At 32.3% G+C, this 27,820-nt stretch overlaps 2 protein-coding genes and 1 pseudogene across 2 annotated transcripts; 1 reads left to right on the top strand and 2 right to left on the bottom strand.

Moving 5' to 3' along the window:
* The first annotated feature begins 492 nt into the window (after nt 1-492).
* Nucleotides 493-7,955, top strand: LOC139524984 (uncharacterized). Its single transcript, XM_071320155.1, has 5 exons — nt 493-1,939; nt 2,638-2,852; nt 4,880-4,978; nt 6,459-6,550; nt 7,676-7,955. Exons 1-5 carry the CDS (start codon nt 525-527, stop codon nt 7,733-7,735), a joined length of 1,881 nt encoding a protein of 626 aa, XP_071176256.1. The 5' UTR covers nt 493-524; the 3' UTR covers nt 7,736-7,955.
* Nucleotides 7,956-12,986: 5,031 nt separating this feature from the next.
* LOC139523164 (antithrombin-III-like) lies at nt 12,987-14,842 on the bottom strand. The gene has a single exon (XM_071316969.1). The coding sequence runs from the start codon at nt 14,742-14,744 to the stop codon at nt 13,608-13,610; it is 1,137 nt and encodes a 378-aa protein (XP_071173070.1). The 5' UTR covers nt 14,745-14,842; the 3' UTR covers nt 12,987-13,607.
* Nucleotides 14,843-21,337: 6,495 nt separating this feature from the next.
* Nucleotides 21,338-23,664, bottom strand: LOC139524983 (antithrombin-III-like; annotated as a pseudogene).
* Nucleotides 23,665-27,820: the final 4,156 nt, after the last annotated feature.

Below are 27,820 nucleotides of genomic sequence, written 5' to 3'. Positions count from 1 at the left end.
CCAACATTTAAGGCAAAAGTAATATACCGCTGTTCGAAATTCATAAATCGATTGAGAAAAAAACAAAACCTGGTTTTGTGGCTAGCCAAACCTCCCGCTTTTATGGCAATATTGAATATAACATTAAAATGAAAACATTACATGACAGGACTACAATACAAATAAGTAGGAGAATATAAAGGACAGATAAACACACGAATAATGACTAACAAAAGGTACCAGGTTGAAAATAGATACGCCAGACGCGCGTTTCGTCCACTCAATACTAACCAGTGACGCTCAGATAAAAAAAAGCGCTATGAAGTAAAACTAGCTTTTATCCGGCGACTAGAACTGTCCGCGAAAGATAAGTAAAACATCGACAATTGGAATCGTTAGCATGACATGTATCTATAATATAATTTTACTCAATACTCCTATCGATTGTATTTTGCGGAATGATTCAGTCTCCAAGTAACTTCATAATCTGTTTTTTATTTACAGAAAATAAACAATAACATTCGAAATCAGTACATATTTGAGATATGATGAAATGCAATAAAAAAGGCAGCATAATTCCGGAGTCAGGGATAGAAGTTAGATCTTGCGTTAAAAGTGAAAGTAACGAGAATGACCAGCAAAGTGATAGCGATGCAGTGGAGGAAGCAAGAGCGTCTGAAATCAGAAGTTTATGTAACCACTGGAAAATGTTCGTTGTGATCATCATTCCTATATCAGCAATAATAATGCTGTCTGGAATTTCATTAAATCGAGCATCTAGAATCCGACAAAGTACATCAATAGCTATAGAGAATATAGAGTACAATTTTAAAATGAGTGAACTGATAAAGCATCTACAACGAGAACGAGGCATGTCTACATCTTTCATTGGGACATCAAATGTATCATCTGCTATATTAAACCAGCTTCATATACTGAGACAAGAAACGAATACAAGTTTGATCAGCGTAAAGTGGCCTTACTCTGGTATTTTTGTAAGGAATTCTTATTGGACAGTAGAAGATTTGCTATCATCGCTAGCTGATCATAGAAGGTATGTTGAGAACAGATCTATAAATATCATCTATAATTTAGACTATTATACTACAATTACTCATGCCTTGTTGAAGTATATAGTTCAGTCTATTACTCCATCGGATAATGCAGCAGTACAACAGATGGTGGTGGCTACTGAAGCTCTATTATCATTGACAGATGACATAGGGATACAAAGAGCTCTTGGGACGACATTTTTTACATCTTGTGGATGGCAATCTACAGAAATAGAGACATACTACATAACATTACATGGACGGTCATCGGCGTTTTTAGACACAGCAATACATCATCATGGGATCATTGAAACACAAGTCAGAGAAAAGATGCAAAACTCTGCTTACTTGTCATATTTTGCCGATCAATATTATTCATTTCAATTGTTTAAGGATTATGAAAATATTTGTTCCACTACGTCACAGTCTGAAAGAGAAACTAAAAGTATAGAATGGTTTAGTAACATGACAATATTCATTGATATATTTTTCGAAATTCGACAAGCTATCAACACAGATATACAATCATTTTCAGAAGCTATACAAATAGTTGCCCAGTTTGAGTTTAATCTCTTTCTATCTACTTTGATAGCTGTTGTAACAGTTAGCGCTATTTTGTTTACATCGTATGTGTACTCTGTTGCCAAAATGACAGGAAATTTATTAAAGTTTGCTGAGAAAATTAAACGAAAGACCGACAAGATAGCAACAGAGAAAAACAAGACTGATGTTTTACTTTATCAGATGTTACCAAAACAAATTGTAATAAATTTGAAAACAGGGACGTCTTCTATTGCGGAATTTTTCAATGAAGTGACAATATACTTTAGTGATATTGTAGACTTTACGCAACTAGGAGCTGAAAGTAGCCCAATTGAAATTGTTAACCTACTAAATGACTTATACAGGTATGTTTATTCTTAACTTTTATAAGATGACGTGCTACAAAAATTTAGAAATCCAGTAAAACTTTATAAAAAACTGATTAATAAAACTGGATAGGTAATAGAAATAATGATTTTACTCTGAATGGAATAAAAGGTTAAATAATATCTCCAAGAAAAAATCAAAACGTAAGCCTCTTATCTAATGACAAAATCAAAAGCTCAACACCATTTCACAAACTTTTAGTTTATAGCTTATACAAAATTGATCAAATGACTGACATATTTCAACAGCTTATTAATGTCTGGCGTATATACAAAATTTAGTCCTGGTATCTATGATGAGATTATTTAATTCCACAGTTATTCATCAACTCAAAATAATCTCACACAAGTGTGTATTGTTTATTACCAGAATGTTGCAGTCGATAAAAAAAGAAAATTGTCAGTTGTGCTCTGATATTTGGTCCATGTTTTGGGTTTCTTTAGGTCCCCTTTTTAACGATTGATATCTTAAAGTTTAAATACACAACTATGAGTGTAACCTACCCATTATAATAACAGTGTTAACGTAATGATTAATTGATTGTTGTTTGTTTGAAATCCAGTTGCAAATAAAACACGCATGTACATGTACGAACACTGTAAACGTAGAACTTGCACCAATTTCCTCTTTTATTTTTTTCAATTTTACCCAATACATGTATATGTTGTTATTGCAGTTTATTTGACGAATGTATAGATAAGTATGATGTTTATAAAGTGGAAACGATTGGTGATTCTTACATGGTTGCCAGTGGTGTACCGACACCTAACGGATGGAATCATGCTCCGGAAATAGCATTAATGGCCTTGAGAATCCGACAGGAAGTCAACGGGTATGATATACCACATATGCCGGGTAGAACTTTGAAAATAAGAATTGGACTTCATTCAGGTTGGTTCAAAAAGATTTTTGTATTCAATGTTTCATTGGGTTGCTATTTCATTGACATATACTCGACATTAGTTTTCATTCATTTGATTGAAGTCATATAAAATTTAAATTAAAACAATGATGCATATTTTTTTTTATAACTAATTGGCTTCTATTTATCATTAAACTTATGTACATATACTTTTTTTCTCAAGACAATTATATAATTTGTCCAAATTTTAAAGATTTGTTTTAATTGTTTATTGATGGTTTACTTATAAAAAAAAATAACGGTACTAATTTTCTTGCACCAGATGCGCATTTCGACAATACATGTCTCTTCAGTGATGCTCGTGGCCAAAATATTTGAAATCCAAAGCTTATATAAAAGATGAAGAGCTATAATCCAAAAGGTCCAAAAAGTATAGCCAAATCCGTGAAAGGAATCAGAGCTTTTATAAGGTGACAATCGGTAAACATCGGTTTTAAAACACGACAACCAATTAGCTGCCATATTTTCACATCATAATAGACCGAGAGAAAATTATTTTGACGATTATACGATATAAATGCGTAACAAAATGACAAAAACGTGCACAGTTGACTTAGTTTATGATATGTACATGCATTGGTTCAAGAATTGGATAAACATTATTTTTCATCAGTTACTCGTTTTAGATGACTTTAAGAATGGCATGTTTATTTTGTATTTGTAAAATGCACGTGGATTTAAAAAGAAACTCTTTATATATCCAGTTCTTCGGTTGTTCAAAAATGTTTGTTATGCCATCTCCCGTATTCATTAAAGTTTGATTTATCTATATATAGTCTATGTTACGTTAAAGGTTTTGTTTAAATAATCTAAAGATTTTAAAGTAAACTTTAATTTTAACGGTAAGAGTATATATCTTGATCTTCAAATATGTTTTCATCGGTAGTTACTTTAGAATTTCATAAATTGTTTATATTCTTTATTGTCTTTCTGTGGTTTTTGTATAACTGTTGACGGAATATGTGGCTGCTATGTTAGCGTTATCATTTGTTTCTGATATTTCAAGATTTACTTGAGTTTTCTAGTTGCAGGACTTGTATTTCGCTTTATATATTTTTTTAAATTACTGTACGTAATGTTATGCCACATACAAGAAATTTCTAATAATTAGCTTACAAAAGGACCTTCTGATAATGCCAAATAACAGTTACAAAAAAGCGAAGCTAGAATCACCTGGTTAGAAATAAAACTAGTTAAACGTTAGGCTTAGCTAAAAACGTATTGATTATAATGGGCATCAGTTATCCAATTAGCTAAGATGGTAAAAACATAGATTCTGAAATGTTTTTTTCTTCTTCGAAACAGATTAAGTTTGACATTTGTTAACATTTAATGTTTCATTGAGCTGGATATGACATTTTAACTTAGTGTTAGTCTGCGCCATGCATTCATAGAAGAATGTCGAACCACCCACTATTGTTTCTTTTGAAGTTAATGGTTTTCCCTCAGATGTTGCCACCTGTGGAGGTTTGTTTTGCTCAGTCTTTACTTTCTATGTTTTATCTTGTGTACTATTATTTGTCTGTTTGTCTTACTTTTCTTTAGTCATGGCGTTGTCAGTTTATTTTTAATCTATGAGTTTGACTGTCCCTCTGGTATCTTTCTGCCTCTTTTTTTTTTGTTTTTAACCTTCAAATTAAATTCTTCGATTTATGAGACTTGGAAAAACCCAACATGTATATTTTGATTCAAAATATATCTAAAAAGATGTCAATACGTTTGCTAATTTCTATCTTCACAGAAAGCTATATGTTAATCACTATTTACATCTACAACAAGAGAGTGACATCAGAACCGTGAGATGTCTGCATTAAAATCTAAAGTTAATGTTAACTTGCTCATGTATACATCAAATTAACTTAATTCTTTTACTTAGTTAATTTAAATATATTTGCAATCTCAGGAACCAAATAATAGTTCTTTTCACACCGCCTACTTTATAGTAATACTATGTTTTATTATTATTACTTATTTAATATCCATTGGTATATTTCAGGACCATGCGTTGCTGGATGTGTTGGCACTAAAATGCCAAGATATTGTCTGTTTGGTGACACAGTCAATACAGCATCTAGAATGCAGTCTTTCGGCATCGGTAAGCCTTCATTTAGTATGTATTGAAATTACCTAGCGTCTTAAAAGAACTCATACGTTCATTAAACATGTTTTGGAGTATTTGTGATTTAGAAAACAGACCATATATAAAAGAAAGACTCAAAATCGGGTTAATGTCTTGCAAAACACGAATAAAGGGCTAGCGATTTGACTACTGTCTTCATCTCAAAGTCAAGGTCTTTAACTCGGATCAAAATATATCTCTTCGACAAGATAACAACGATCGCTAGCAACGCTTTGGATTACCTTTGCTGCGAACGTTAAAACAATGCATAGATTAAGGATTACTTGTCATACACCACACCGATCAGGGTTGATTGAATGTGTGTACATTACGGTCTAACAATAGTATAGCTTACTTTTGAACATTTAAGCACACCATCTAGTAAAGATAGTACAAAACTTTGAGTAATCTTACAAAATAGATTCAAAGCCCAAACTATATTTTTTCTCTTTCGGATGAAAGTTCTTTAGTATTTTCTTTGGGTGTTCATAAATTGACAATTTTTCATAAACACGTATGCGATACTGCATCGAAGCTGTAATTAGATCTGACCAATAAGGCAATATATTGGTTTTATGGACGTATGTATAGTTGTTATAAAATATAATGAGAAGGATATTTAGAATGGCAGGTGATATTTAAAATGATTAGGTATTGTATTCCTTTCGAGATCCATAACTGTTGACGGAATATGTGGCTGCTATGTTAGCGTTATCATTTGTTTCTGATATTTCAAGATTTACTTGAGTTTTCTAGTTGCAGGACTTGTATTTCGCTTTATATATTTTTTAAATTACTGTACGTAATGTTATGCCACATACAAGAAATTTCTAATAATTAGCTTACAAAAGGACCTTCTGATAATGCCAAATAACAGTTACAAAAAAGCGAAGCTAGAATCACCTGGTTAGAAATAAAACTAGTTAAACGTTAGGCTTAGCTAAAAACGTATTGATTATAATGGGCATCAGTTATCCGATGAGCTAAGATGGTAAAAACATAGGTTCTGAAATGTTTTTTTCTTCTTCGAAACAGATTAAGTTTGACATTTGTTAACATTTAATGTTTCATTGAGCTGGATATGACATTTTAACTTAGTGTTAGTCTGCGCCATGCATTCATAGAAGAAACGCTGCTACTGTCAAACCACCCACTATTGTTTCTTTTGAAGTTAATGGTTTTCCCTTTTTCGGTGGGGTTCGTAGCAATCATTCTTAAATTTCGATGAAGTATTTTAGGACTTGTTTATCGTTTCGTCGCTTTCGATTTTAGTTATACAAGGCGTTATTTGTTTTTCTTCGAATTATGGATTTTTAATATTACCTTTGCATCTTCTGTCTCTATTCTATACAAATCCTTGAAGTTGGCCATGGAAAGTTTTGTAAGATTAGTTTTTACTTTTCTTTTAGGAGGCCATGTGAATTGTTGTAATGAAATTATTTTTATTTTATTTTAGGTGGAAAGATACATATAAGTAGTGTCACACAAGAAATCCTGAGCCATCATGGGAATTTTATAACAGAGTTCAGAGGTCTTATTGATGTTAAGGTAATAATGTATGCTACTTGTTATGTACTTGCAAGCAAATATTCCTTTCCCCGAGTACAATCATTCCAATGTTTTTTCATGTGATCTGGCGGAGCTTACGTTTATTTTGCAAAAGATCGGTATATTTGAAGATGTACATACATGTATGTAATACGATTGATTACCGTTATAATTATTATTACTGATTTTTAATCGCCTATAATTAGTGCTATCAAACAGATTTACAAAGGAACTGAGGGTACGACATGGAATAAATAGAATAGTTTAAAATTTTTAGCACTTGTATGAGCTTTAGCAGAGAATCTTGAGGTAAAGTATAGGTTGTTGTAGTATTCTGTTTAAAACATTCCGATTGTGAGATTTATTTTAAACGTGATTCAGAAAAATGATACATTAAACAATTACTTAAACACTTTTTCCCTTCCTTTAAAATTCTATTCACAACTTACTTTCCCAGTGCACCCCCTATTCCCCTAAAAAGCATTCGGGATGCAAGGTACAAAAAAAGTATGGCTAAACAATATATAATAATGACATATGCATACGTTTTGAACGTCCGTGTCTTTTTGTCTATTTTGCGAATACACATATATTATTTACGCGTTTTAACTAGATCAATTACCATTACTCTGGACACTAAATTGATAGGTTTATTCCAAAACACCTGTCTATAGATGGCCTGGTCTGTGATGAGCGAGCCAATTAAACTCCGTTCAGTTAAGTGAAATAAATCAAGTAAAAAATACATGTTTGGTTTTAAAAATATGTGACTTGTCAATTCCCGATAACGAACAATTCAGAAAAGAGCTAGGATGAACTAAATTAATTTGTTTGTATTCCAATTCTTTTCAAATATCAAATTAGAGAAATATAGGTACATCAAATATGTTGTTTGTTATTTGTTACGAGACTTCAGTTCGAAACTGAATCTCTCGTCATCCTTTAGAAAAGAAGCACGACTATTTTGTTAGAATTCGGTCCCGAAAAGACATATATTGTTGAAATGCGCATCAGGTGCAGTAATATTTGTGTCGATGATTCAATTAGCTTCATTGGTGGTTGCAGATAGGGACTAACACTAGACTAAGATGAAATTCTACACTAACAATCTGTGTATCTTTATAGGGAAAAGGACAAATGGCTACCTATTGGTTGGAGGAATTCCAAGTTGCAAAACATGTATAAATCATTCAATACATCTTTCATTACGTTCTCAAATATCAGAGAATCGCACGTGAGAGACATACCAACCAAGAGAAAGCTGTAAACAAAATCAGACAAGTGCCTAGTCATGTATAATGTTTGTTCACTATTTGTGTTTCATAGTAATGTAATTTTTTGTAGATAATTGCGTATTTTAACAAACATTCATATGCATATTCGAAGATAAAAAATTTACAATGTACTATGTATTACTGCAAAATATCGAAAATGATCAGATGAACAAATAAAAACACGTTCATTTTATATTTATTTCACACAAATAACAAATTGCATACGGAGAAATGTTGTATTAATGATATAGCCTGGTCTGTCAAACCCAATTTCTACTCCATCAAATTACGTATCCGCTTAAAGAAAAAAACAAAATAACACTTGGTGAATTTCTTTCGGCAGAAGCGCCTTCTCTATATCTGCCTCCATAAGAAATAGTAATTTCACAATGAAAAATATAAACCAAGGCTGATAAGTTATCGAATTTAAACGGGAAAAATGAGGGTTTATCAAGGCGTAAAACAAGAAATACCAAAACATAGAAAGGAAATAATGTTTCCTATCAATTGACAGAACACAGTTTATTCGGAAATGCCAGCGACCAACTTCGCAGGACATACAATATTGACTTCTCACTAGATAGAAAACGATATAAAGCAACAGTTATTTTAGTCTTTTTTGTAACATAAAACTTTTGATTCCTTATATATACACTTATGTGCAGCATAGGTGACTTTATGGTACAATGAGACTAAATTTTAATTGTATTCAGTCTTGTGTTATCATGTTTTGTAAATTTTAGAAATATGTAGAAAAAGTTACGGATGGTACATATGTGATTATCTAACCTGAAAATCTTTGGAATTTTGCAATTGATAAGGGGGCGTTACTTCAAGCACATGTTTTAATTTCGAGCCTCTTTTCCAAATAGCTGCCAAAGGAAGAACACACAGAGATTTGGTGACATTCAATTTTCATAAAATATTTTAATCCCCTCTCCCTCCCCCTTCTTCCACCTTGAAAAGAAGTTAATTGTTGAATTAGATGAGGACAAACAGAGTGGTATCTGCTCCCAAAAGTTGAAATGTTACACTATTATTAACAAATTTATAGTCAAGGGGAGATAACTCTAAATTGATTGACTTTTCAAAAAATTCAATTTCAATAATTTCATTTATTACATAATATGCTCATTGGTTCAGACTGTAATGTCTAATGATAGTATTGTATATTTAAATTCATAATTGGTACTTATAATTGTAGTGTATGCAAATTTTATACATGTATCTTTTGATATGATTGATTTTGAAACATAAACTGTCACATCTGTGGCCTGCATCATCATAATATGTGTTAGTTGTTATTTTGACTTTAGCGGACCATAAATATAGTTATGATTTTACCTGATCCTTGACGTTTGTGTAATACAACCTTTAATGAATAAAACTATCAACCAACTGTGGTTAATTTTTTTAATCAATTTTTCATCATCCATGATACTAAAGTAAAATAAATAATTAGATGAGGAATTGCGGGAATTTGAAGAAACAGTCAGATCTATTGACTGCACCTCTATTATAAAATACAGTAAACCATGCTTTGTTTTAAAGTAGCCATCATTCCCGTTACAATGGTTTAAAGACATTTTTGGGCTCTTTATAGCTTGCTGTTAGGTGTAAACCAAGGTTCCGTGTTAAAGACCGTACTTTGACCTATAATGGTTTACTTTTACAAATTGTGACTTAGATAGAGAGTTGTCTCATTTGCACTCATGTCGCATCTTCTTATATCTGACGCGATGACCAACACAGATTGAATTTGACTTATATAGTAAATCTTCCTATTCAAGCCTTTTCATTGACAGGTTTGCTTTTTTCGTGACTATCTTATTTTGATAGTGTTAACTTTGTGAATAATATGCTATATCAATTGGATGTTCAGATAGATATATGGTGTCAACAAACTAGTGACAAACGCGAGGAAATATTAATTTATGTTTATGTAATAAAATATATGATATTGTCAGCTTCAGGAAAAAAGTTAGTATATTCGGGTACACTTGATACACTTAAATTTTCATTATCTAATTTCCATCGACTTTACTGATGGGTATCGGTTTCGACTAATAGTAAAACAAAAACATAAAAAATCTCAAAAATACTGAAATCAGAAGAAAATTCTAATAGGAAAGTCTCTAATCAAATGGCAAAATCAAAAGTTCAAACGCATCAATCGAATGGATAATAAATGTCATATTTCCGACTTGATACAGGCATGTTCTTATGTAGAAAATGGTGGATTAAACCATATTTTAAAATTTGATAAACCCCTTACCTGTATGACAGTCTCATCAAATTCCATTATATTGACAACCACGTGTGAACAAAACAAACAGACAAAATAGGCAAAAAGATCAAAATTAGGGACACAGCAGTCAACATTATGTTATATTCGCGATTCCTTATCACTATAAAATCAAGCAAAGATGTTCAATTTATGTATCAAAATTCTGATCACAAGCGTTATAAAAACGAGATCAATCCAGGAAACTAATACTCACAATTGACACTTTAAATGGTCTCTAATTTTACTTGCTATAGTCTACATGTTTCGCGTGTATGTAAGGCAAAACATGTAGACCATAATAAATGAAATTGAGACCATTTGAAGTGTTGTTGTCAATTTTGAGTATTATTTTAATGTTGGATTCATTTGCAAAATTTGACAATTCTGCATACTAAGGTATCCACTTCAGGTACTATCGAAATTATTTACACAGGCGTTGGTTTGTAAAAGGGAGTTTAATCCAGGAAACTGTTAAACGCTGACAAAAAATGTAAATCATGCAGCAAACGAAAAATAAAGTGTACAATTGCACCAATTTCATTGAATGTCAATTTTTTCTCTTTGCAATTTTCGTCATATACACATTCTAAAGGTGTTGCTTATGAAATAATATGCATTGCACTGAAAGTGTTCAACGCAAATACTTCTTCGTACAAAGAAATTACAAAAAAAAAATGGCTTGAATTGTCGTCGAAAAGCCTTCTTTTTTCAACAAAAACATTGTAAAACATAACAACTGATATTATTCCTACCATAACGCCATTGATGTAAAATGCAGCGGGCTAAAGATTGAAATAGAAGGATATCATGGTAGTGGTTTACTGGATGGAATGTCTATGAATGATGATATTTAAACATATAAGAATAAACTTAACGTCAATGTGTAGATTGTCACATGTGGAGCAGGATCGGCTTATCCTTCCTAAGCAGCTATGATCATCCACAGTTTTTGTGGGATTCGTGTTGCATAGTCTTTAGTTTTCTATGTTGAGTCTTGTATATTATTGTTTTTCTGGTGTCTTTTTTTCTTTTTCAACCATGTCGTTGTCAGTTTATTTTTGATCTATGATTATAATTTGTTCCTCTGGTGTCTTTCTCCTCTCTTTTGTATTGGTAGTAAAAGGCGTAAAGAGAGGATAACGGTCTCCGGTTTTGTGAAAGTCCAAATGCTATCTTTTTGTAAATCAGATCACCAAAGATTCTTTTAGATTATCAATTCGCTACCAACACAGTATGATGCAAATCAAAAAGCATGGATGACATAAGAAACCTTTATTAATTGGTCAAACAAGCTTGACAAGAATGTTTAACGGCAGCAACGGAAAGTAGCAATGATAGAGGACAACTGCCCTGCCATCTGCACGTTAAAGGCTTGAAAAATATTAAGCTGGTTTACTACCACATTTTGCAACCAGTTAGACGCATCCCTTTGACAAAGGTATCCTTCTGAAGTTCACTTCCGCTGAGTCATGATAAAACTTATTCTAAGAACCGAGAGTAAAACAGAGTTAATTGTTACTATCCTAGATGCACTCCGATTTCTGCACCGAGCTTGGTTTCAGTCACAACCAACCCATAAACAACTGTTCGAGATAGGCAAATGTCAGTGTTGACATTTTATGTTCAGTGTTTTAAGATGACGACGTCGATGATATTCCACTAGCCCGTCTTGTAGGAATTAATTTCACAGAATACGACAGCTTCGACATTGATAATTCAATCACTAAGCCACTAACAAACGACGATATCATCAACAAGATAACTTCGACACTGAAAAAGACAGAAGGAGACAGTAACTTAGAGGATACGATAACGACAAAAAACCGCCCAAGGCTTGTCTGCCATGTGGAGTCATTATAATTCGTTGGATACCAATGTAAACCACGAATTCCAATGTTCAACGTACTACACATTTTCTATAGGCTTTATATACAGAGATTGGCAAAATCACGAAATCAAATATCCACGAAAATGCCAGTTTTACTCAATCCACGAAAATTGGTACCCACGAACACAAATGAATCCACAGTACCTGTCATACATTGAAACTCAGGGCAACGCAGAAGGAAATCGGGCCTCAGCAGTATTTTTCCATGACTTGTTTCGCTTCCCGAGTTATTCTATAATCTATAGTGCATGACCACAACATAAGCAACTGTTCTAGACATGCAGATGTCAGTGTTGACATTTTATATTCAGTGTTTCAAGGTGACGACGACGATGGTATTCCACTAGCCCGTCTTGTAAGAATTAATTTCACAGAACAAAACAGCATCCACATTGATAATTCACTAACTGAGCCACTAACAGACGAGTATATTATCAACAACATAATTTTGACCATGAAAGAAACAAAAGACAGTCACGAAGATGATACGATAACGATAGAAAACCCTTTCAAAGCTTATCCTCCATAAATGAGATTACTGCCACGTACCAGTCATACTTTGAAGTTCAGGACAACACAGAACAATAGCTACCACAACTCTCGCCAAGATCAACTGCTACTTCAACAGCTTGAAGGAAAGTTAATCATAAAGCAGACGACCCAGTGATCTTTCGGGACTTTTTTTAATTTCGCCAGTGATTCCATCATTGATAGTGAAAGCCCTTGGTAAATATTTTTGTATCGATTTTATTTGTTAATTTTTGTATTGTACTTGTGTGTTTAATTATTATGATGCAATTTATCTATAGCTAGTGCTTTCATTTCAAAGATACTGGTGAAGGTATGTATTGTTTTTTTTATGAAAATAAATGTGATTAGATATCAAATGGTTGGTCTGAGTGACAATGAGCCACAATATTAAAAGTAAACTGCGGTCTTCAATATTTACTTACTGGATAATTGCTGGGTAAAGAATAAACTACGTTAAACTTGTTCACATTTTTATTTCTAGAAAGAAAAAATATGGAGACTGGATACACAATCATTAATTGACATACCGAAAAAAAAGTTACAATAATTAAAATATCTAGTTTACAGTAATGTCATACTGGTATTTTATACATTTCAAAGGAATGCAGTCACACTCGACCTCGGATGAGACGAATTCTTTCGTCCAGGCTGGTAGAGGTCGATTTAAGAAGGTTTTACTGTATAATAAAATCACAAAATTGATCACAAGCTTGAGTTTGGCTCACAGAAGTTATACTTTTATTTGTATCTACATAATAGATTAATGATGTATGCAAATAAGTTAATATAATACATCTAATGTATGCAAACATTCCAGTTCGGAATACAAACTTCTTGGAACACAAGGTTTTAATTACTTCATATCTTGCAATAAATTTACAAAATCGTTTCCAGTTATCTCATATCAAGATTAATTCTTTAATATGACACATAGTTCACAGTAATATTTTCATTATTTCATTTGAACAAAGCATTATCATTGTGATCAAATAACAGCCCTTGGATTTGCTTTAACTGCTATTGGTTGAAATCATCATGCTTTGAAAGTAATGTCGTTTTGTGTATGATTATCATAATTTATCCGACTTTAGGATAGAAACGACCAATAAATAAAATAAGACCTGATTTGATATCTCTTACATAAAACAAAAAGGGTCTATTTGCCAAAAACAGTCGTGCGCCACTTCTAAATGAAATTCCAAAAGCTGTAGCTGCAGCGCCTTCTACACCTGCCTCGTTCACATTGAAGACAACTTTGTGAACAGCAATCTTAACATATAAATTTGGTGTCTTCTCAACAATAAGGTTGGTAAAATTAGCTTCACCTGCTTTAAAAATATCAGTTACTGCAAGTTTAGGTAGTTCTTCCGTTAAATCAAAATCTGACTCTAATTTAAATTTTGGAATAAAGATATCAAATTGTTTTTTATTAAATCCAGAAGAAATATCCGATAAGAATTTCAATGATATTCTCGATTCAATATGCTTAAGCTCCACTTCTTTATCTGGTAAAATGAAGACCATATCAAAGTTTCCTCCCTTGAATGGTAATGCTATAGCAGTGAAGTCAAAGCCTTTATGAAATGAAACCATTAATCTTACGCTCATCATGTCAACTTCAATCGTTTTGTTGTTTGGGAGCAGAAAGTTTTGCTTGCTGGTTAATTTTGGTGAAAACTGTCTCTCCCAAGTCGCTTTAAAATACACTGCATTTATTATGAACATAACAGTGGCATCGTCTATCATATCGTCTGTGATCAAATTCTTAATTTTGCCGTTTGTCTGTTTCGACACCCATCTATTCATCACAAATGCAGATGCCTTTGGTCTTGTAAAATCCTTCAAACTGATATCGGCCCCAAAATATTGTTTTGCTTTCTTTCTTACATTTTGCAGTACTGTGAATCTGTCGTTTACAAATAATCTATTTGCACTAGCTAAACTCACATTTACTCCAGCTTTTTGAATTATATAGCTGTTCAGTGTCTTGTAATATTTCAACTTCTCTTCCTCTGAAAATATGTTATTTTTAAAAAGAACAGCTGATATTTGTTGTTGTGACCGTCCCCTTGCACCCACCATTAACAATAGAAACGCCGCAGTGATACTATACGGTGATATACATACACTCTCCGTCTTATCTAGTTCTCGATATAAAGATGTCGAGAATTCAATTAAACCGTGTCCGTAGTTAACAGGAATTCCTGCCATCATATAGGCATCACCCAGTCCTGTTAAGTAGAAGACGCTAGACTGAAATAAATCTGACTGCAACCAATACTTTATAAAGCATGTGCAAACAAATGCAAATCTTATGTGATTATAAAATAGGTTTAAAAAACTAATATTCGGTTTGTGCTCAAGTAGACAATTAGACTAAACTTCTTAGCTTAACCAACAGTTGTTTTATTACTGTTGTGTATTTGCTTATATGCGGAAAAATATAACACTTAAGTGAACATAATTAGGGTATTTGCATATTACAAATGGAAAAATATTCCGATTAATTTCGTTATCGTATATAGATATAAAAATAATGAAACGTTGCAATGTACAGATTGTCGTATTGTTTTTTATTTAAGTAAAATATTTTTGAATTATAGATAAGATGCCTTACAGAATTTGGTACCTGTCTGTAATTTGAACATTTCAAGAAAAGTAAAAACACCAATTCCGATACGGATAAACGTTCTCTGATAAGTACATCATCATCATGGTGACTGATTTGTTTATTTACAACGCTTGTTAATTGTTTTCAGTCGACATTCTTATGGGAATCAGCTGCATTCCTCTTTTTGCTGACTTTTTCTATTGTCCTTAACTTGTAATATACTGGAAGGGTTTGGGTTGTCATACAAGTGAGGGGATAATCTAACTATAAAACCAGGTTTAACCATCCGTGTTCTAGACAAGGAAATGCCTGTCCGAAGTCAGATATATGACAGTTTGTTTTATTTATTTCGTTTGATACTTTTGATTTTGCCACTTGTTGAGGGGCTGTCCGATTTGTTTTTTTTCTGTCGTGTAAGGTATTTGGGTTATTTTACTTTTTTGTAGAACCATACAAATTGCAGTTTAAATGTTTGGTTCTAAAGAAGAATTATAAGAAGCTATAAGTATCATTTAGCTGTTCCGCTATAAAGATGATGTTCTTTCACTAAATAGTTTAATATAAGTGTTTCAATATATTTTGTGTTGTTGAATTAAGAAATAATTCATGGAAGCCATAGATTTGTTGGTACGTTTGAAGTTGAATTTATAATTATCCGGACATATATACATGTATATATTATAGTTAATTGCTATTAATAAGTATTGCAATATGCATTGTGTTTAAATGTAATATCAGTATTTAGTTCTATTATAATCTTAAATCAATCCTAATTCTATCTAATTTTTGAGATAAAGTTTTTCATAGGTACCAGGATTATAATTTAATACGCCAGACGCGCGTTTCGTCTACATAAGACTCATCAGTGACATATCAAGATATTTATAAAGCCAAACAAGTTCAAAGTGGAAGAGCATTGAGGATCCAAAATTCCAAAAAGTTGTGCCAAATACGGCTAAGGTAATCTATGCCTGGGATAAGAAAATCCTTAGTTTTTCATAAAATTCAATGTTTTGTAAACAGGAAATTTATAAACGACGTCATTTTTGTGCTGTTTTTTGAAATTTCATAAATTCAAATGTGACGTAATGTCTGTGTCGTTTCACCATCGTATGTGACGTCATTTTTATGATTGATTGCGGTGAGGCCTGGACTGAGTCGGGTGTGTCTATTCTGTGTTGGTCTTTGCATTATGTATTCGGGTTTTGTTTTCTGTAATTAGTTGATACTTCAGTTTCATTATGTATATCTTGTATATTCATTTGATAAAATTTACTGTTTGCAATAGCATTAATTGTTCTAAATATTAAGGATATTCTTATCCCAAGCATAAAAACATAGCCGTATTTGACACAATCTTTTTCAACAGTTGATCTTCAGTGCTGTACAACTTTGTACTTTTTTCACTTTCGATCTTTTATATCTGGGCGTCACTGGTGAGTCTTGTGTGGACGAGGCGCGTTTTTGGCGTATTGAATTTTAACCTGATTAAGTCTGCTCATTATATTGAATTACGTCAACATATTATGAGGGTTGGTTTAGAGCCTAACGCTACGACAAGTAAGATGATTTTTCTGTCGGGAACTTCGATTTATGAGTTTGACTGTATCTTTCGTCCCTCTTTTATTGTTTTAGTATTAATATTTCAGTCACATCTGCATATGAAGTATGCATCCAAGTAGATGATATTCCACGGCTTGCTGATTTCCTTGATTATGTTTACTTCCTACACAGAAGCTTTAAGATCATGAGTTCTAAAGTGATGAAGTTCGACTATTCATTATTAAACCTATGTCACCACTAGAACGTTCCAATGTCGTTCCAATACTTCCGGTCTCTTAATCTTCACTGTGAAAATACCGTTTACGACTTATCACCGATTGTGTTTGCAATGAGTGGCACAACCCACGAGTAGTTTACCCTTTAATAAAAACCCGCAATATCCTAATTTTTCATGGGGGTTCATATTCGATATTTATTTGAGTTCTTATTTATTTTTAAATTCTGTGTTGTCACTACTGATATGAAAGTCACATATCATTGTCCACGAATGCCTCTCTTTCACCCGAAACGTTATCATTCGCTTAAATCTTAAAACTTTAGTAAGGATAATTTAAACAAGAACCTAGAATTTAAAATTGATACTTTAAGTCAGAAGAGCATAGTCAAAGAACAAAATAAGCTAAAAACATGCATAAATTATGGATTTCAGTTTTGTGATATTTGATTTTTTTAAATTTGCTTACGACTTTTTTTTTAGCAACTGAATTCTTCTATGAAAAGAAAAGTGAGTGATATGGTGCCAGATATTTTACCTTGTGTCGTAAGATATATACCAAGGAGTCCACACATCCGACAAAATAAATCCTAAACCTGACATGCATACACCCTTTTAGTATTCATAAATTTTGTATGTTTTAAACATTTACTGCTACATGGCCAATGTAGAGCAGTCATATCAGGACTTTATTACAAGCAAAAGTGGAAATAAAAGTAAACATTACAAAGTCCAAAAAAAATCTAGAGGTCAACCAGTTTCAAATAAAATTCTTTATATTCTTTTTTTTAAATAAGACAGAAAAAAAGGTAAACAAAGATACTAGGCTAAAAATTGTATACACCAGATACGCGTGTCATCAACATATTTCTCATCAGTTGCGCTTGAATCTTAATAATCGAAAGGGCAAACGAAGCTGAAGAGTATTGAAATCGAAGATTTTCAAAAATAGTTTTAATAAAAGACTAAAGCAATTTATCGCTGGAGTTAACAAACCATTAGTGAAAAAATGAGACTCAAGCTGAATGATTAAATTTCGGTGAATCCACGTGCACATAAAAAGGACCAATGAAAACAATATATTGTCTTTACTAACATCATAAAAACAAGATGAGTATCTTTGCTGATTGGTTCTGACTTCCAACTCACCACAAGTGCTATGGATAGCATATTTTGTTACAGGATTACAACTATAATTTGGCATATGGATTATATAATAAAATTGAGAATGGAAATAAGGAATGTGTCAAAGTGACAACAACCCGATCAGAGAGGTGAAAGCAGCCGAAGGCAAGAAAAAATTGGATTGTGTAAAAAAACAAACTCATATCAGTTGTTGTCGTTTATTTCTATGGTTCATAAGCTTTTCCAGTTTCTCTAAAAATGACTTTTATAGATTAAAACGTTGGTTTTCCCGTTTGAATGATTCAAAACAATTAATTTGGTGGCCCTCCATAGCTTGCTGCTACGTGTGAGCCAAGGCTCCGTGTTGAAGACCGTACGTGGACCTATAATGGTTTGTGACTTGAATTGAGAGTTGTCCCATACCTCATCTTCTTAAATCTATTTTGAAATTTTCAATATTTCAATTATATTGATTCATCTTCCCTTTTCATGTTAACTAGCGTCAGGTTAAAAGACAACATTGGTATCTTAAGCTTAGGTTTGTGTGCATGTCGCAGTCTGATAAAGTATCTCATGGTATGCTAAATTAATAAGTCTTGCAAAGAGTAGCCGTACTCACTCGTAAGAGTTTTAAGAGTTGAAATGTCAAAGATTAGTGCCATATAAGGCTATAGCAATTTACAAAATTTTTAAGATTGAAGTTTTTACTTAAAGTTTGAAGCAAAAATGTATTTCAGTCAGACTTAACGTGTGTCTGGCGTATATACAAAATTTAATCCTGGTATCTATGATGAGTATACTTTTTTATCCCGCAAATATTTAAGTCTCTTTAGACGTAGGCAGATAAGTTCATCGGTTTTGACAACCAGTTTATATGTTTTAATTTACATCAAAATGGTTGAATACATTATATTAAAAAAGCTTACCGAAATGCTCCTGAAATATAACGCAGCATCATTCAACTTGCTGACCAGCATATTAAAGCGAGTATAAACCCAAAACCTGGCAGTCATCGATAACAACGGTACGAGCTATAGCTTTATCGTTATGACCAGAACAGATTTGTCTTGAATAACAGTTTAAATGTCGAAGAAACACACAGAAAAACACTACTTCGGTAGTTGTCTAATCTTCGGTCGGGTTGTTGTGTCTTTGACACATTAACTATTTCCATTTTAAATTTCATTTAGAATAAGTTTTTCATTCAAACTGTTCAGTTATTGTTTTGTCTTTACATATTTTTAACCCTTCGGTTTTGTTCATTTTTGCCAATATACGTTTGGTGTTACATGGTATTTATACCTCCTGTGTAATTGTGTTATGGCACTATGGTCTGTTAAGCATTCTTGTGTTTCGGTATTGCTTATGAAATAAGTCTATATAATGTTTTTATGCAATTTCATTTTTTTTAGTTGAAATAGTTATTTGTTTTTAAAGTGATTAAGATTTGAACACAGTGTTGGCTGCTGAGCCCCTATTTTTGACATTTGTACCTATTACGTTTGTTTGTTTCGCTCAAACATTGCTGTCAGTATGATAATCCTATGCGAATGTCATACAAGTGGGAGATTAAGCTAGCTATCTCTTTAGCCTTAATCCACCAATTTCTACAGAAGGACATGCCTGTAAAAAAAGTCAGGAATATGACATATATTTCCATTCGTTTGATAAGTTTGAGCTTTAGAATTTCCTTTGAAGTTTGGTATTTACACGTACGTTTACTTGGGGAAGATTAATTCTAGTTAGTGACCATTTTGGGTCAATATCCCTAATGCGACTCAAAATTAAAAACTCAAAAGTTTAGTGTAAACAAAAATCTAGGTGTACAGATATTTGACACGTTTCTATTATAAACAAGTGATTGAGCTTAACCATTTGTGTTGATTTGGAAAGTATAGGAACATAGAATAAATGTGTAAATTCTGTGGAGCTTTTAAATAAAGGCAACAGTAGTATACCACTGTTCGAAATTCATAAATCGATTGAGAAAAAACAAATCCGGGTTACAAACTAAAACTGCAGAAAACACTTCAAATATAAGAGGAGAACAACGACACAACAGAAACACTAAAATGCAACATACATAGAAACGAACTATAAGATAACAATAGCCATTGTCCTTCCTTAATAAAATAATGATGGGTTGAACATGTTAAACATACTCTTTGAACTTTTATTTTTAAGGTCTGTGCTGTTGCTACTGTTGTAGGTAATTGACAAATTGTAAAATTAGCAGGATATAAATGAATTTTTACATCCTCTAGCCGGCTGCACTGAAAATACTTGATCTGATTTGTTAAGTACAACAAACTAGAAAATTAAAAATTACCTTTTTGTAAATTGTATAATCCGGAGAACTTGTATAAAATAACCTTCATCAGGAACGCTCTACGACAATTTAAGTTTTACAAATTATATATTGAGCAATATCCAAAGGACATACTCTACAACTTTAATATTTAATATTGACTATTTTTTAAGGTAGTTTTTGACACATAGCTTTTCAGAGTTTTCGGTACTTATACATCTTTGGATTTCATATGTTTGGATTTGAGCATTCCTAATGAAGGTAAATCCAGAAAAGAGGTTCGGACGCAAGAAATTATTAAACGTGTTGTTTTCAATTTTTTTAAAATGCAGAGGACAAAAATACCAGACTTTCCTAAAAGATACATTTCCATCCCTATACGTACTAACAAGATTATGATTTATAAACCAATCTTGTTAGGTCTACCAGATATTTTGTAAAATACATTCGAACAAATTATATTTTAAAAATCATGAATTAGATTATAAGAATGTTTAAAAATTCACATTGATTGTTTTCAAGCTAATATTTTCTCAGTTCACATGAATCTTTACATGCAGGATTAATACCAAAATAGGGGTGTATTTTAAGTCCGATTTCTTAAACAAAATTCAGCAAAGATACCAGATTTAAAATTGTGTATCCAAGACGCAAGTTTCGTCTACAAAAGATTGTAAAAAGAACTGGTTAAGATTGAAAGAAGAAATAAAAATCTTTGCTGAAACATAGGTTCTAGCGATATTTTAATGATATGTAAATGCACTAAAAAAATATTTTTAACCGGCTTGTTTGTTGCACTTTATGGTAGCCGACTTGTTGAAGTTCTCGCCATTTATCCTGTCACTGATATGTTATATCGAGCAAGGCAATGGTAGAAAATCAATCACCATATCTCTTGTATTGGCAGATTTGAATAACAAATAACTAAATACGTTCTTATTCTAAAATGAATGTGATGCTTTAATAGCTTCAATAGCAAATTTAAACAGTGAAGATTTGATCTGCAAATGAATTTGATAATGTACAATTAATTAGAGAATTATTATTGTTTTGTTGATGGTGATTATCCAGCGTTGACTTGTGGATGTTATCGACCAATAAACAAGATGAGACCAGATTTGACATCTCTGACGTAAAACAAAAATGGTCTATTGGCTGTAAATTCTAAGCCTCCACCACTTTTGGAACCTATTCCAAAGACTGTACCAGCAGCTCCCTCCACTCCTGCTTCGTTCAAGTTGAAGACGACTTTATGAAGAGCAACCTTGACGAATAAATTGGGTGTCCTCTCAACAATAAGTTTTGTGAAGTTAGCCTTTAACTCGTCAAAAATTTCTGTAACTCCAAGTTTTGGTAATTCTTCTTTTAGATCAAACTCAGACTGTAATTTAAACTTAGGAACGGTGATACTATTAAAACTGCTTTTAAATCCAGTGGAAATCGTTTTTAGGGATTCCGGTGTAATTTTAGTCTCAATATTCTGGAGTCCTACTTTTTCATCTGGTATCTACCATATCGAAATTTCCACCCTTAAATGGTAACGCTATCGCGGAGAAGTCTTGTCCTTTGAAATATGGAACAGTTGTTCGTATGTTCATCATGTCAATTTCAATTGTTTTGTCGAAAGGAAGGTAAAACGTTTCTTTTCTTGTGTTTTTCGGTGAAAATTGCTTCTCCCATGTTGCTTTAAAATTAATTACACCTTATGTAAGAATCCGGGGTTTTGATTGGTTAATAGCCAGTGTATTTTTCACCAATTTACTGTTATCAAATGAATATCGTTCATTTTTAACGCCGCCGGGGTATTTGCTAAAAGGATATGCCTTTTTTACCCTCTCTGCCGTGGTATTTGCCAAAAAATACTCTATCCGACTGGACGCTTGTAACGTCACGATCATCAATGCGTTTTAGTACATTAAAGTCATAAGAAACGAGTGACCGATGAAAAATAATGTTCTTCCAATTCTTGAACCAATGCAAACAAACATCATAAACTTAGTCTTCTGTGCTCAAATTTATCATTTTTTTCTTGTAAATTTCGTATAATCGTCATTATTTTTTTCAATCGGTCAGTGTTGTTGTGAAAATATGGCAGGTAATTAAACTTCGTGTTTTGAAACCGAAGTTTAACGATTGCCACCTGTTTGTCAACAATTGACGAAAAAAAACCAAAAAAGCATGGAAATTGAGCACGTGTTTAACATGTAAATTCAGATAATAGTTTATTTTAAGGACATCCATGCGTATTGTGGTCACCGGATTTTTACGAGATGGGTCACACTGAGGTCACCTTGCATACAGAAAATATGTCGGGGGAATTGCTTGCTGGAAGGAAGCAATTCAAATAAGTAAACTTCTTCTAAATATTAATAAATTAAAGAATTTTCTTCAGAAAAAAGTATATGTACATAAGTTTTATAATGAAAACTATCCATTGAGTTATAAAAAACATATGAATTATTTTTTTTTATTTGAGGTTTCTTATGACTTTAACATTCGGTGTAATTAAACAGATATATCATGTCTTGAGAATGAATTTCCCTCGCCTTACGGCTCGTGAAATTTAGCATTCTCTCGACTGGTATTTTTCGCAAATACCCCTTCTTAACATGATATATCTGTTCAATATCCCATTTATAATGAACATTTCCATATTTGAATCTATCCATTCCTCCTTGATCAAATCCTTTATTTTGCCGTTTGTCTGTTTTGACACCCATCTATTCATTATCAGTGCAGATGCCTTGGGTGTTGTAAAATCTTTTAAACTGATATCAGCTCCAAAGTATTCTTTTGCTTTTTCTCGGACATTCTGCAATACTGTGATTTGGTTATTTACAAAAAGCCTATTTGCACTAGCCAAACTTACATTTACACCAGCTTGATGAATTATGTAGCTATTAAGTGACTTGTGATATCTCAACTTTTCCTCCTCTGAAAATATACTATTTTGAAAAAGAGCAGATGAAATTTGTTGTTTTGGTCGTCCGCTTGCTCCAACCATCAACAGTAGAAACGCCGCTGTGATACTATACGGTGACATACATAAACTGTCTTGCTTGTTTAATCCTTGATACAAAGATGTCGAAAATTCAATTACACTTTGTTGATAGTCAATAGGAATATCTACTAACGAAGTCATTATTTCAGTCCCGTGTTGATGTGGTATGATACTGAAATATCAGACTGCAAACACAGTTATATAACATATATACATTAAATGCAAATTGTATGTAAATAGAACAAGCTTCCAACAAAATAATACAATATTTTTACTGAAATGCGCAATCTAGATTAACCTTTTTTACTTATAAATAGTTTATCTAAAAATCTGTTGTATATATGTTTTATTAAACGCAGTAAATGTCACGTTCGTTGTCGTCAGTCGAGGACATTATGCGGTTTACCGATTTGATTGTCCATTTGAATCGTGACAAATATTCTGGTTATTATCCTGGTCATTGGTCAAATTTGATATTTATAATTATAACATAAGTAAATGCAGTTTTAGTGATTTGTACGGAAGCGTATTAGGGACATAGAAAAAATAAAATACGCAGTAAACTTTTTTTTCAGAGTCGAAATTTTGACATTTCAAATCTTAAAATTTCGACTTTGAAAAAGTTCACTGCCAATTTAATTTTTACTATGTCCCTAATACGCTTCCGTATATTTGGTATTGTGTTGTGTTTTTTTTTTACTGCAATTAAATATTGGAATAAGCAATTGGATTTAAGCATGTAGTTTTACTGCCGTATTTACGTGTAGATCGAGTTTAAAGTATGATTTAATTGTTTTTCGAAAATACTAGAAATGGTGACATTTGATTGTAACAAAATTATAATCAATGGAAGAATTGAATTTAAAAGCAATTTGAACGACATGTAAAGCGATGGTGATTGTGGTTGAAAGAAGACGTGTTTAAACCCAAACGTGACCGATCATCAACGTGACATTTTTTAAAACAATAAAATGTACTGAAAAAGTCCCAAAATGTAGTCCATTTTGGTTCAGTATCCCTTATGCGCCTCAAAATGAGGAATACAAAACCTCTGTGTAGTAATATTGACATGTTTTTATTCTTAACAAGTGACTGATCTTAAGTTTTTGTGTTGATTTGGAAAGAAAAGGACAAATTAATAAATGTGTAAAAGCTATTGAGTTATTAAATGTATACAAAGTATTAAAATTAGAACTTATTGTGTGAAAAAAGGGAATTTTACCACGAGCCGCATTATATAAGAATTTTTGGGGTGTGCTAATTTACGGAAAAATGAATCACACTTCGAACTCCGAAAATTTAACCACATATGTGAAAATGTCTCAGCTTCGAAACAACCCATCATACATAGCGAGAGTTTACAACACGGATTGAGCTACAGAAGAAAATGTTTCCACTGCCACATACGGAAAATCAATTTCGCATACTGACCCATTTATTGTACTTTTAATATTGAATGCAATTAATTCAAATAAGTCATGGTCAAAACGAATACGTCATGGATAGAAAATAATATTGAATAAATGTAAATATACAGGGAAGTGCTTTACGAAATATACATAAACATAATAAACTTCACTTAGCGGAAAAACAAGTCGAATAGGATTACATGCAGCCTCTTAAAAATGCATTTATTCGAGAAAAAAATATATAAAAATATTTTTATATTATGTTAGAGTAATAATTTTCGCATGATAAAACAGATCACACTGTTTAAAAAACTTATATGCATAAGCAAATCACAAACATATATATATTTATGAAGTGTACTTATGGTAAACCTTCATATTACGATACATTTGTTGAGATTTGTGTACTTAGGGGACGACCATTTGATATTCTGAGGGGGGGGGCGGAGGATCTTCATAAATTCATCTTTTTTTCAAAAAAAAATTCATGAAACACTTCCCAATTGTTTTAATAATAAAAGTATTAATATTATTTAAATATACTTAAAATGTCTGAAAATTGGTTTTATTTAACGTGAGGTACATTGTCTCAGGAAACCTAACCTCATTTTTATTTCAACAGGGCCGTAACTACATTGAGGCAAATGCCTCATGTAGGAAATTTCAAAACCAAACGCTTGTCTCCATATCAAATTGTGTTCACGGCGAGTGCCTTGCAAGAAGCAAGTTCTGTTTTCCTTCAGACGTAGCCCTGATTTTTCGGGATCAATGTTTCTTATTTATTTGTCTTTTGTTCATTGATTGCCCTTCTGTATTCTGTTCGTGTTACATTCCTTTTGTATCTAGTAATTTTGTTATGAGCTTGATCATGAGTTAAAAAAAAACCAGCAACCACAGACTTTACTATGTGAATTCCATTTTTGCTTTAGCATGCACATTGGTCTTTTGATGTTGTCCCTAGAAACTTAAGTCTTACACTGAATTTATACATTTTGCTTTGAGACCAAAATATTGTCAAAAAATTATAAAACAAAACTTGCATTTTCAGAATATGAAAGGGTCTTCGGAACACCCAGAAAACATGATTTTGCATCATTTGTTCTATAGCTTCTGGAGCCTTCAGTGCCCGGGCTCCAAAACCCTTCAAAACTATTTTTTCCCCTTTCCACTCGGCGAAAAATGTTTGCCAATACATTTAAAAGAGGCTAGTTACAACCAAACTTTAATACTTTGTATGTATGCAATGCATGTATATGCAGTTGGAAATATAAAAGATTTATTTCTACAGCGGGATGATGATTAATTCTGATTAAATGGTACACAATGACTTGACTATACATGTATTATTTATAATAAACAAATCATTTAAAAATTGTATGTATTAGAATATCATAAATATAGTTGTGAAAATGAATAATCAGTCCCTTGCTTTAATGAAAATGAAAAATCTTGCTTCAATAGTGCAGAAAAGGAATAATCTGTCCGCTTAGTTTACAAAAATAAATAACCGATCAAAAACAAATCATCCTGCCCCCCACCCCCACTTCCCAGAATATCAAATGGTCGTCCCCTTATTTCCATCAGGAACACCTTTGTCTTACAATTCTTAAAAAAAACCTAGAGTATTTGTTATAGTATTAAATACATTTTTGCTGCAGTTTATTGATGTGTTTACTAGGCCAATTAACTCACAGACTAAATAAAAGTCTAGATCATGTGTGTACAGTTTCTGAGTCAAGTTTACGACCAAATATGAGTTTAATCGTATAATTGTCAACCCTGACTTTTTTTGTCTTTTTCAATTTTGACGTTTTCTGCAAAATCGATTTCATGTGAATCGCGCATGCATATATCTCACTGGTTTGCCTTAGGGTTTACTAGTTCATGAAAGTAGTTTTAACAACTGTCCTATTCCTGACTTGGTACAGATATTTTCTTATAAAGAAATGGTAGATACATGGATTTGTAGCTAGCTAAACCTCTAACTTGTATGACAGTCGCATCACATAAAATTCCACTAAATTGACAACAATGTGTGAACAAAACAAAAAATTATAAAAAGTAAAATGTCAAAATAGGAGTACAGCAGTCATCATTTTGTTATAATCTTAATCACTTTACGAAGAACAAATATATCAACAAAGGAATACAAAAGGGCAATCGTACGGCCTTCAACATCGAGAAAACACACAGATTCTTTTCATATTGAACTATGTAGTCGTTTTATTTTGTCACCGTTTACACATAAGAGTTTACCAGTTTACAAATATTTGTTTCACCCGCTTCCTCCCCTCTCCCACAACACACACTTACTAATCTAAAAATGGTTGAAACGGTGATTGAAAAGACCACTAGTAAGAGGAATGAACCCTAACATACCTTTGGTTGTGTGTACGTCCGTTCAGAACATATTCCTGTAGCATCAATATTTTCGATGGTAATGTGCACAACTATCTCATTTTACATTACATTACTAACCGTTTTCATGAGTAAATAACCAATCAGTTATTGTTTCATGCCTAATCACTTGGTTTAGTTATCGATTTATAATAAAAGAGTAACATGATGGGTGTGAAACATCGATCAGGATCTGCTAGCTCTCTAGATCAACTGTAACCGGTATTGCTCATTCTATGCTGAGTTGTATTTTGTAAGAGTGTTGCTTGTCTTTTTTGACGTTATCCTATTTGTCATGGTGTTGTCAATATTATTTCGACTTATGTGTTTGAAATGACTTTTTAGACTATTTTCATCTCCTTTTTTTTTTTTTTACAATTAACAATTAAGCTTGAAGACACTTGATACCAGTTCTTTAAAATATTACAAGCAAATTTTCTAAGACTTATTAATGTACTACAACAATTGAAAAAAAATAACACATGCTACCAAAAGCAAATATTCTACTAGATTTTATATGTCTTTTTTGTCTCTTAAAATTTCACCAAGAGTAAATAAAATTGAAAATTTAAGAGAATCCATATAAAGAAGATGTGGTATAATTGCCAATGAGACATCTTTTCATCAGAGACCGTATGGCGTAGAAGGAGAACTATAGTTCC

Source organism: Mytilus edulis, chromosome 5 (assembly GCF_963676685.1).
Source record: "Mytilus edulis chromosome 5, xbMytEdul2.2, whole genome shotgun sequence".
NCBI lineage: Eukaryota > Metazoa > Mollusca > Bivalvia > Mytilida > Mytilidae > Mytilus > Mytilus edulis.
Note: the sequence above shows the minus strand (reverse complement) of the source record. Positions and strands in the feature narration are given on the sequence as shown.

Coding starts and splice junctions, on each gene's coding strand:
- LOC139524984 (XM_071320155.1), top strand. CDS start 525: ATGATGAAATGCAATAAAAAAGGCAGCATAATTCCGGAGTCAGGGATA. Junction 2,853..4,879: donor AAGAATTGGACTTCATTCAG/GTTGGTTCAAAA, acceptor GGTATATTTCAG/GACCATGCGTTGCTGGATGT. Junction 6,551..7,675: donor GAGGTCTTATTGATGTTAAG/GTAATAATGTAT, acceptor GTATCTTTATAG/GGAAAAGGACAAATGGCTAC.
- LOC139523164 (XM_071316969.1), bottom strand. CDS start 14,744: ATGATGGCAGGAATTCCTGTTAACTACGGACACGGTTTAATTGAATTC.